The sequence below is a fragment of the Ictalurus punctatus genome, chromosome 19 (genome assembly GCF_001660625.3).
Source record: "Ictalurus punctatus breed USDA103 chromosome 19, Coco_2.0, whole genome shotgun sequence".
Lineage (NCBI taxonomy): Eukaryota > Metazoa > Chordata > Actinopteri > Siluriformes > Ictaluridae > Ictalurus > Ictalurus punctatus.
The window spans coordinates 16323695-16336188 of record NC_030434.2 but is presented as its reverse complement, the minus strand read 5'-3'; the positions used below and the strand labels follow the sequence as shown (position 1 = coordinate 16336188).

The following is a 12494-nucleotide window of genomic DNA, read 5'->3' as shown; positions in this document are numbered from 1 at the left end:
ACTTTAAAAAAAGAGTTCAGTGCACAAGAATCTGAGTTTTTTTTTTTTTCCAAACCTGGTTTACATGGATGTATCAGAATTTAAAGAAAATTATGCCCAATAAAGAGCATACAAAGTGAAGTGAAGTGATGTATAGGCAAACTTCACATTAAGTGCTCTCAGTTTTGCTGACACTAACAGATCAGTACAAATAAGGTGTCATGTTATAACATATGCCTGTCTTTTGTTAAGAAATGTGCACACACAAACTCGTGGCACAGAACACATAAACATAGATGTTTTCTTAACCAAGTGGCCCAGATACCCATGCGATTTGTTTTTTTTTTCTCACAGAATTCCATTGACCCTGTAGGCAACCAGCAACTGCTGGGTCCTGAGGAATGTGCTCTCAGAACTGTACAAAGAGGCAGGAGAGCATTGCTGCAAACAAAAACTGCCAAGTGTCATTACAGTGACTGGCTGAGTTCAGAGACCTCTGCTGAGAAACACTTCTACTAAGTATTATGAAAAAGGCCATGAGGACAAGGCTAAGAATTGATATGCTCCCTCTATACTAGTGGTGTATTTGTATAGTTTTGAGAGACACTAATTCACAAGGTTATGTTTGTGAGGACAATATTACTCATATATATTTTTGATCCGAGGCATTTTTTGTGTAAATAAACACTGGAAGATAAATTGAATTTAACTTGCAATTGCCACATAATTATCTTGGCAAAACATTGTTAATGTTTATGTTAATGTTCCATTCGTTTCAAATAGCCTCTGACTTTACTTTAATACCCCAACACCTCTGAACTGTGAAGGCTCGCAATTTAAATCACATAAAATGCTCTAGAAATGCTATTAGTATGTGTGACCTCAGCATCAAGGGTTTACACAATGTCTTTAAATACTATTAAATTATATATACACACTCCATCAGCCATTCATGGGCACTAATAATGCCAATGTCTGATATTTACTCGAAGCGCTGCACTAAGTCAAGATAAACTATTTCAAATCAAGCACAGGAATACCTCCACAGTCCCATACCATGCTCTGAATATGAAAAGAAGACATTATGCTAACAAGTCAGATTACTGTACACAATAATTTTTATCTTTAAAGTAAATACCATTCCTGTGTTGGGGGGAAAGTCATTGCAATATTTTTGACAGAGGCCAAATGCCTCTTATCTGTGTTAGTCAAGCAATTCAAGGCTTCCGAACAAAGATGGGTCTTCAAACTCCTTCTATTCATCACTGGACGTGTAATTACCCCCGGTTCGCAGTCTAGACGTTACCGCTTTCAGAGTATTTAAGACCCCTTTTGCAACACGCATGCCGCTTGCGCCCGGCCCTGCGTTAAATCTGCACCAGATAAATTAGCAAAGAATGCAATAAAAAAAGAGCACAATGAAAAGAACTTTATCCTTCCCGCTGCTAAATGAGATTTCTTTGAAATGCAGATCAGTGGCGCTAGATTAGTGAATTTTAGCTGCTGTCAACATCATAACAAAATACAAATGCGATTGTTCGCCCGGTTCTTATCTCCTTGCTTCCATCTGCTGCCTCGTTATTTACTCTCCTTGATTTACTATGCAGATCTAAATAAGACGCATCAAAAGGAGGGCTTACAGCACAATAGCTTCTTAAGCTTCTACATCAAGGTATTTGAGAGCACCGTCACATGAAAAGCCGGCCCATCAAAGGCCCATCCCTAATGAACTTCCATATCAGAGAGGGGTGTGTGGCGCTCCAGAGCAGCAAAGAGAGGGAAAGACGCTAAATCAGAGGAGGCAAATGGAGGCAGGAGACTTCCATGGCCCAGGGAGATTAACACCCTGCAGAGACCCTCACTGAAGCCCCAGACAGACCTGGCCAAGCCAGGCATCAGCATGGCCTCCTGTCTAGCACACCTCTCTATTCCACATTATCCATGAAATAAAAACCCTTGTGTAGGACAGAGTGTGCTCAGGAGTACACTGAATCAGGCCTGAAGGCAAGAGTGCTGCATGTAAGTAATAAAACGCAAACCAGTGCCCAGGACAGACATGGACAGCTCGACTCAGCTCCACAATGAGTAATCACAGGGAAAACACGTTATTTCCCTGCATGTACATTGCACGGGACACAAGAGTTCAGGAGAAGCTTGATTCTCATTGCGGTGCCACAATGACGGTAATCTTCAAAGCTCAGCCGTAATATTTGGGGAATAACCTCTAATTTCACGCCATATTTGTTGCATCCTGCGTACACAGACAGGATTACAACTCAAATCCCACAACTCACACAGGCGGAGGAAGGGGGTGGAGGGGGGGATACATGAGTGTTTGAAGATATCTTCTGATGCTGTGAGCTCTGGTTTGAGGTAAGAGAATCAGTTTAGTTGGGGCAATTAGTCCCGGAGGCAGAGCAGATGCAGCACTGGCACATGTGCCTCGGAGCAGGGCCATGGAAGCCCACCAGATGATAAGAGGGGAATCGTGAGAGTGGAAGCAAGGGGCACAGGGTATGAAGTGCACAATGTGTGGCAGGCACTCATGTAGCAGCTTCTGGGTCTGTTCCAGCTCCCTAATTCCCCAGTCCTCAGATAAAAAGAGCACTGAAACTGTGCTGCCTTCTCCTATGGCGTGTTCATCAGAAGTTGCAGAAAAGGACTTTTCACACCGGAATGAAACAATGACATTAAAATTAAGCTACATCCTGTTGGCCAAGCCACTGTTACACAAGCCACTGTTATCCTTTCTGTGTCTCTTTGCCTTCCCCTCTCCGTCTCTCCTTTTTCCTCTCTCTCTACACGATGCCAAGTGGGCTCAGTGCCAGTCACATTTGCAACCACGAGGGACTGTTGCCTTTTTTCTTGTTTAATGAAATGACAAAACAACAGATTTACATATGCAGAAACAGGTGTTGTAACAGGTTTGACTCCTCTTGACCTAAACCGTGTTGAGGGGGAAGAAAAAAAAAAAACCCAAAACAAAACAAAAAAAAAGTTTATTAGCAACAGCTGCCTAGAGGATATTTAGGCTCTGATGAGCATTCAAGTCTTCACCATCTGCCCTGCTGGTTGCCAGGAGTGACAATCTAAATTAAAACCCACTCATCAAATATCGTAAAAATAAACCATTGTATTGCTGGGGCCATATGCTGTGAGTGGACCTATCAAAGACAAAAGCCTCTCAGGTACATGATCAGAGTATAATTAACCTCTAGAAATGAGCATGTGTGCCTCTGAATATGGCACACAAGCTGACTGAAGATGTCCCTGTACAGAAAACAATGGCTTCTGTGTTATCCATACACACATTCCTGCAAGGCCCAGCGTGTATACTCGGGAGTGTGTGTCGAAAAGAGGATGTCATTTCTAGAGGTTTTGAGAATTAACACAGACTCTGAAGCAGTTGCTGCAGGCATCTTGAGGAGCGTACTTTTCTGCAGCTTCATGTCAGTGGACTAGGGAACAATTACAAAATTCTCTGTAGTATCAAACACTTGTCACTTTGATACACGTTATTTCAGTAGGCTACAACATATATCAACTTCTATTTGTAGCTCGTCATAAAGGAACATTTAAAAAATAGTGTTTTCCATGAATCATTAATATAACTAATAAATGCAAGAAAATATAAGTACAAGCAAAAAAAAAAAAAAGAGGTCAAGGAGTCAGAGAGAAAACATTTGCCGTGCCCTTCTAAAAGACAAAGCCACCATGGACATGCTTGTTTTCTGTCCTGTTTTTATTTAGAGAGATGCAGGAGGGACAAACCTGAGACAGTCGTGACCCTGCCGCAGTGTTGCAATTTGTTCTCGGGCAATGCCAGCAGAAGGTAGCACCATATGCCCCCAGCCCCGAGCACGATGCTCTTTCTGCAGTCTAATACGCCTGTCACGAGATGTTACCGTCACAAACCCTGCACTTTTAACATTTTCAAATAAACAGATTCCCCCTCCTGCCTAGTCTGTGGAGATTCCGTTTAGAAAAAGGTTGTCACTTGGCTGCACTGGTTTATTATAAATTACACAATGTGTATTCAAATTACAAGCAACACCATGGTGTTTACTCACCGATTAGCCTAAATGTAGAATAAATGGTTCATTAGCACATTTTCAAGATGACCAAACATGGGTTTTTATGACACTATGCATCTAACCGCAGCACCAGACCACACACTGTCAATCAGCACAACAAAAAAAAGGTCATTTCTTCCTCGGGCACTCTGTCTCTTTTCTCTCAAAGCCGCTCACTGTTTACTATACACTCTGGCCACAGATGAGCATGAACTGAAAATTGTCGACCTTGCCGTTTGACAGAAATGACACATCACCACTGAATGTTTTGTTCTGGCACATTCCTGAAAACAAGCCCTTCTCCTTTACACCATCATGTTGTGACCTTTGAGACGCCGTCACAAACAAACATAAGCAGTACAAGTCATGGTTGATTTCCTTCTAACCAACAGCCGATTTTATGCAAATAAAACATAAAGATACACTGTGAGGAAAAAAAAGGTCCTGAACGTTAGCTTTCTTTAACATGGAAAGGTGACTATAGTGTGTATTTAGAAATTATATACAGTTGAAAATTAGACCTTAAGGACTGTTTTTAGAGTAAAGCTGTAAAGGTAACAGATAGTAAAGTGTAAGTGTACCACCCCAGCAGGAAGGAAGGATACAGTTTAGTGTATCATGTGCCTCATTACTGAAAAGAATTTTTTTTTTTTTTAATTTAAGGTTAAAGCATTGCTTCAAGAATTAATTTGTAAAGGATGTTTCTCGACTATCTAATCACTACGTCCAAACAGCAGTTAGACTGTGGAAAGATTTGGGTCATCTGTCCAAACCGCAGTTACTAAGGAGCACGGAGATGGAATTGTTCCCCTACTCTGCCTTTATTCAAACAACACATTGGACACTGAGAGCCTAGACTGCAATCCACATTTAATCCATATCCGCTGACCCCACCCAAGAAGTAGCTTTTTTTCCTGGCCAAAAGTCAGGGTACGTTTCTGATCGGGCTTAATAGGATGGTGACCCAGAGTGTGACTAAAAAAACCTCAGCTCTCAGCCTCTTAGTTAGTGAAGCACACAAAATGCACGCCATTACGATGATGTGGATAATTATAGCACATGAGGGCCTCTTAACATGCACCACAGTCTTTTATCTAAAGAAGTCAAGCTCTCCTGGGCTGACAGGTAACAGCACATGATCCTGGTAAACAAATACTTTCACACAGCACAGAAGTGCCATTAAAGGCCAGAAATGTCAACACAAATTCCATTTTTACTGGAGGAGGACGGGAGAAAGGAACGAGGTAAAAAAAAAAAAAAAACTTGATCACCTCTGGTTGCCTTAACTTGCATGGAGGTTGTCATGGAAACATTTCTGTGAAGTTAATGTAGACAGAAACAGGAGGCTTTCAAGCGTAATTTTTTGACCCTGTTTAGGAGATAGCAGGCAGTGCAAAGTTTTCCAAAACAGTGCAACTCCTCGAGGTCAAGCAAGCAGGGAAACTTTACACTTCAACATACAAAGACAGCACAGTGTCTCTCGATGCATGGTGATGGATGAAACTACAAACAGTTCAGTCAATCAATTGACTGAATTCAAAGAAAAGAAAATCACTGTGCTGACGTTTTCAAGCTGAACAAATAAATCACGGTCATGTCTTGTGTTATTCGAGGTTCAAACAGCGCAGATATGGAGCCATACATTAACCTAGCGCCGGTCAAATCAGGCCTTAATTTTGACAAATGATTATAACTTAACACAATGCATGCGCATTAATGCACAGAGCACGAGCATTTTCATATCAGCTCAACACACGAGCCGGTCGTGATGGATGGCGTAATCTGGGGATGTATGCAAAATGCCAGGGCTGACTGCGAGTTTGGACGCCAGTCACGGGTCAACCCCCGTCAAGCCGTCACTCCAGCACAGGCAGGGCACTGGGACAGAGCTAATTAAAATCACCTGGAGAAAGCTGCGTGAGGCTAACGAAGGGCTGGGCTTCAGATTACACAGCGGGCTTGGAGGCGGTGAGGTGCGCTCTGCCAAATTTTACTACTGCCATTACGGGCGCTTTGAAGAGGCCATGTGTTGAGTGATGAAATGGCGTGAGACACACCTGCACCTCACCTGCACAGCTGCCAGAGTAAACGCAAAAGCTCTCAGCCCCAAATAACACCGAGGTGAAACTCTGAAAACAAATCACAGGTCACCACCAGAGCTGTGCTACTACATACTTTGTTAGCAACTTAATTTTTTTTTCAATTATTATTATTTTTTTAAATCATTCGCCCTATTGATTTAGGTGCAGATATTCTTTACGCACTGAGATATCGCCATAAAATCAGCCTGTGGTGTAAGAGGAGTGCTGTCCTTTGTATAACCTGCATCATTAACACAAGGATTTAACTTACTATCAACACACATAGTGTGGACTTTCCACCAGGACCATGGGACGGGAAAGAGCAAACACGGTAAGACATTAATAATAATAATAATTATAATTATAATAACAATAACAATAATAATTTGATTTAATATGTACCAACACGAAATTCAGTAAGGTTGCAACATAAAGCGAATTGAAAACAGAAATACATTTTCTTCTTTGACTTTTTAAAGAAAGCACAAGAATTCACACAGAAATTAACTAAGCCAAAATACGGCCTAAAAATTACAGAAAGTGACAGGCGTTAAAAGGTGATATAATCCTTAAACAAACAGCAGTTTATTATAATGTAGATAACCATGACATTATTTCATAAGCAATAAGTACAACGCCAGAACAATAGTTATGTATTATAAAGTTGTGTATAAACAATACTATTAGCCTAATATTAGGAATATTACTATTACTATAGAAGCATTCGGTTCATACATTTGTAATGAACTAGTTACAAAACATATTTGAAGCCTACTTACTGAAACATTCTCATCAAGCGGCCATCACAGCAGGACTGTCAGTGAATTTAATAGACCTGATCTACTTTCCTAATTCTCTTCTTTCACTCTTTTCTCCATGGTAACTTAGTCCGCGTGCCTTTTTAAAAAATAAATAAATAATAATAATAAATCAAATACTTATTTATAAAAACGCAGTTTATACCTAACTTTATAAAGTGGTTTAGGAAGAAAGAAAGCAAAACAAACAACGTCAACAAAGTGAAAGTTATTTAGTGATGAAAATGAAGGCAGTTCAAGGCGGACAGCTGAGCAGAGATTTATCTGGACATGAGCGCTTCCCTGTCCTGTATCCTCACACACACCGGACTGGAAGCTCCTTACCAACACAAGCTACCGACCAACGAGCAGCGTGTGTGTGTGTGTGCGCGCGCGTGTGTGTGCGCGTGTGTGTATGTGTGTGTGTGTGTGTGTGTGACCAAAACAACAAATAAACACCTTCGACAACAACTACACACGGCGTTCACACAGCACTCCCAGGGACGCGGAGCGGTACACAGAGTGTAAAATGTTTCCCTGAAGTGTTATAAAGTGAAACTCAGAGCGATAAACAGCCAGGAGAGAGAAAAACTTACCAACACACGCGTGTTTCCTCCGCGGGGAGAGGAGAAATGCGCGGAAGTCTCTCTCACACACACAGAGAGAAAACCAGGCAAATGCAGTCTAGGAGTTATATCGTACAGCAGGTTTTTAATAATAGTAATAATAATAATAATAATAATAATAATAATAATAATAATAATAAACCCTGAACTACAAGGCGCAGAGTAAATAAAAGCTGTGGGTATTCCTCCGCTCGGAGACGCACGCGCTGCCTCGCGCTCCTCTCTCTCCGCTCAGTGTGCTGCTGTTATTTCTAACGCTAACAGATCCCCCAAACAGCACTACACTCACTGCCGTTATAATGCTCTCACACACATGATGCGATGCGAAGCTGCGCCTTGTTTTTTTTTTTTTTTTTTTTTTTCCGCGTTACGATTCAACACACCGGGCTTGTATATTCCGCCAGGTCTATTTGGGGGACTAGCTTATTAGAATGCGGCCCCCAGGGGAGGCACGCGCGCGCAGAGTTAGATATTGTTGTTTTTTTTTTTCTTTCTTTTTTTTTTTTTTTGAGTATTGCGACCCCCGTGTGACGTCACGTCCACCTGCTGTGTGAACAAAACAAGAAGGAAAGTCATTAGAAAGTTGCGTTTGTGGAAGAGCGCTCATTTTGTTCCCCAGCTGAAATCTGAAACCTTATCGTTATAACTCTCAGGACAGGATGGAGATGAGACTGGGAATGAGTACGGCTCACGTTTTCTGCTCAAAAAGTTGCGCCATGAGAGAAAAACAGTAGGCTACAGGCCTGTAATCTATTATAAAATCACAATTAGCTTGTGTTTTTATGGTGTGTTTTTTTTAACAAGAATTTTATTTATTTATTTTTTATTTATTTATTTATTTATTTATTTTACATCTGTCAGAGTCAAACGATGAACCTGAACCTGAACCTTATCATCAAACATTGAGCAATCATACAACATTTACTAATCTTATTGTCTCACCGCAGGTCTCCTAAGTAATTTCCCTGCTTAAAGCGACATTTTTAAGAATTAAAACAATTAAAAATAGAACCTATCATTACAATCAGTGCATGATATCTTTAATTGCAGTTTCCTGCGTCGCCAAGGCATTTTTAATTTTCCGGTTTTATTAATTGCCTTGTGCATTGAAATATTTAACACCTTTATATATATATATATATATATATATATATATATATATATATATATATATATATATATATATAAAACAAACAACAACAACAAACAAAAAAACAACTACTACTAAGTTTTCCAATCAGACCGACAGCCATGCCACTAATCGCAGGTTAAGTCACCGATGTTGAGATGTTGACCGACATGATAATATGATATAAATTATTCAGGAAGGCATTCTGAATAATAAGCCACCAAAAACAAATTTCTTCACATGCTCATTTTAATAAGAAATCTGACGACACCCGGTGTCAATCTCCACACATCCTTCAGGCTGCCGGTCGCATATGGGTCAGATTTATTTCTTACCTAAATTGTAGTCTAATATAAATATTTTGGGTTGTTGTTATTATTATAGATTGAGGGGGGAAAGCTGAATATTAATGATCAACATTCTCATATGCACATGGTTTTTAATTCACACATATAGGCTATATTCCTAGTGCAATGTGGCTGAAATGACCAAAAGTATACCTGTAACATGATGTTAAAGAAAACAGCGTGTATGTAGCTTATTTATTAAGATTTAGCCCTGCATTTGATGATTATTTTAAATAATAATAATAATAATAATAATAATAATAATAATAATAATCGATAACCTATAGGTAATAGAATAAATATTATTTTAGATAGACCACATAGTGTTTTATATTAGATATAACATAATTTTAAAAAATCATTGTGAAATGCATAATAGACCACTCTTTCATGAATAGTTTTGCTTTTTGTTTCTGCATGGCACGTCACTTAAACTAGATAAATAGAGATTGCAAAATAAAAAGGAACGCTGAAAGCCATTTTAGATGCATTTTAAGTAAACATGGGTAATACTGATGCTTTTGATCAGATTTCCGTTGATAACAGTTTAGAAATTTACCGAGGACTAGCTGCATTGTAAGAAAATGTCTGGTCACAGGAGAGTCGAAGATTTGGGTTTTGCTGCCACCTAGCGGCCGAAGTGTAAAACCGCATGGACTATCACTGAAGGGAATGATCATAGACATATAACTAATCACACAGCGCCGCCTTGTGGTTATATGAAACATGAATCCTCTTGTGTTACCATGGTGGGAATCACAACCCACGATTCTCAAAACATAGTTATTATTAAGTTCTTATAGTTCTTTCACAGGTTTGATTGGTCATTTGAATTTTATGGGTTTGAACCAAAGCTCAATTCTCTAAAAACATGAAGGCCTTTAAATAACGTTGACTTGAAAATTATTGTGTTCTGACAGTGAAAAGGGGTGCTGTGGGCATTGGCAATAATTATGACTTTTGCATTTATTATAATAATGTGGCTGTGCTTGAAGTGTAGATATGGATGTATGCAAATCCATAACATTTTTAATATAGGTTTATTGGTTTTGGGTGTTAAACTTTGTTAAAAATTTCTAAAACTCGCATTTAATGTTATTGTATCAGATCGCATTAGGTAGCCTGCTGTATATTTTACTAGTATATATATATATATATATATATATATATATATATATATATATATATATATATATATATATATATATATGAATGGCCTGTTAACTAACTAACTCGCTACAGTGATACAGCAAGTGTTTGGAATAAATGGAAACTGTATTCAGCAATCAGAGTAACTCTAAAATTGTGTTTTAATGTTACGAAATAGCAGAAATTAACAGAACAGACACTGTATGGATTAGTATATACAGTCAGTTCTCCTCTGATTCAAAATATTCCGAGAAATATTTATTTATGATTGCTTGTTGTTGTTTACAACATTTTTTTGTAGTATGTATTTTCAGTTTTTTTTTTGTTTGACACTTGGTTCTGCATGTCCTTTTGTGAGAGAAACACTTGGTTGTAGAACATTTAAGTTAACAGTGAATAGTTTTGGTAAAGGATGTAGTGTGAATTAAATTAATTCATTCAATAATATAATACGTAATGAATTCATTAACAAATCCATTCGTTCATTTCTAGTACCCACCTTATCCTGGTCAGGGATTTGGAGCGTATCCTGCGGCCTGAAGCAGGAATACATCATGAAATGTACATCAGTCCATCACTCAGCACTATGTACACACACTTTCATTAGAATATACATACCTAGAAGCAATTTAGAGTAGTCTGTCCACCTAACAGCATGTTTTAGGGAGCTGGGAAGAAACAAAAGAAACCAGAGGAAACCCATGTGGACACAAGGAGTAAATAACCCTGCAAATGTGAGGTGGCAATACAACCCATAGTATCACTGTGCTGTATCACTTGTAATTATGTTGTGTGTATTATTTTGTATATTTTATTTTATTATGAAATGTCAATGAAATCAGTGGTTGAGTGGTATGAGCAGTGTGTTCCCCACATGTTTATAAAAACCTCCATCACTATCCTTATATCTGTTTCAGTTGTATCTGTCTCAGTGATCCTATACTTCTGTATTTCCTGGTTTGGAACCTTGCCTGTTCTTCTTTTCTCAGATTATAGACATTCCCATGATAACTCTGTCTGTCTGTCTGTGCTATGGACAATGGTTAGGATTCCTGGATTGTCCAAAATAAACTACATGGTGAATTTATGCGCTTGCTTCTGGTTCCATACAGAAAACTGCATAATTCAGATTCCCATAGCTTTTTCTGTTAGTGTCGAATTATTGAAATTAATATATAGTTTTTGTCATTACAACAGTTTTCAGCCTCTACAATATTCTCTCACAACCTACTGTTCACCCAATTATTAATGCTAACTATTATGGAAATGTTAAGTTAACTGACCTACTAATGATAGCTACAGTGCACTCCACTAATATTGGCACCCTTGGTAAATATGAGCAAAGAAGGCTGTGAACATTTGTCTTTATTGTTTAACCTTTTGATATTTTGTTTAAACCATTCACAAAAATACTCTGCTCTCATGGATGTCAAACAATTGCAAAGACAACACAGGTTTATCAAAAAATATCTTTGTTAAATATAGGTGTGCAACAATTATTGGCAGACTTATGAATTAATATGAGGAAAAATATATTTTATATTCTCATTGATATTTTAGATTTCTTTTAGTACACCTGGGTGTCTAGGAACAGGAAATATAAAACAGGGGTATAAATATGAGGTAACACATAGGCCAAATTCCCTTAGTCATTCATAACAATGGGTAAGACCAAGGAATACAGCTGTGATTTGCTGCAAAAGGTTGTTGAGCTTCACAAAATGGGAAGTGTCTATAAGAAAATAGCACAAGCATTGAAAATGCCCATTTCCACCCTCAGGGCAATAATTAAGACGTTCCAGTCAACTGGAAATGTTATGAATTAACCTGGAATTGGATGTGTGTCTATATCGTCTCAACGCACTGTGAAGAGGATGGCTCGAGTGGCCAAAAAAATCTCCAAGGATCACAGCTGGAGAATTGCAGAAAATTAGTTGCGTCTTGGGGTAGGAAAGTCTTCAAAACTGCAATCAGACGTCACCTACATCACCACAAGTTGTTTGGTGTAGTGCTGCTACGACATTCATAAAAAAAAACCCACCAATAGGAGGATATCATAGGATTAAGCAAAACGCAAACTATAGCTACACAAATAGTGTCCATGGTAGTAAATTTCCTTCAATCGCAAGTTTATTTTTAGAGGATCTTCAACGTATAAGCAGACACGAAGAACACATTATCACACAGTCTGTTACAGAATTCAGCCAAGATTCTATTGGGACCATCTTGTACAGTGTGACAAGTAATAATCTTAAAATACTATAATATCACAGTGTAAAAAATATAGCAACAAAGTAATTACCCTCAGTACCA

General features: G+C 38.6%; 1 protein-coding gene across 6 annotated transcripts in view; it reads right to left on the bottom strand.

Moving 5' to 3' along the window:
• Positions 1-7971, bottom strand: part of foxp2 (forkhead box P2) — a 95388-nt gene extending 87417 nt beyond the window's left edge. For 4 of the 6 annotated variants that reach the window (XM_047162406.2, XM_047162414.2, XM_047162415.2 and 1 more), the window contains exon 1: positions 7527-7971. Coding sequence is in view for 1 of the 6 variants with exons in the window: in XM_047162412.2 (XP_047018368.1) it covers positions 6913-6926 (14 nt within the window). In the remaining 5 variants the exon portion in view is untranslated. Of the gene's footprint in view, positions 1-6912; positions 7506-7526 lie in introns of those variants that run through there. The other 2 variants (XM_047162407.2, XM_047162412.2) reach the window with 1 other exon arrangement.
• Between the last annotated feature and the right edge of the window lie 4523 nt (positions 7972-12494).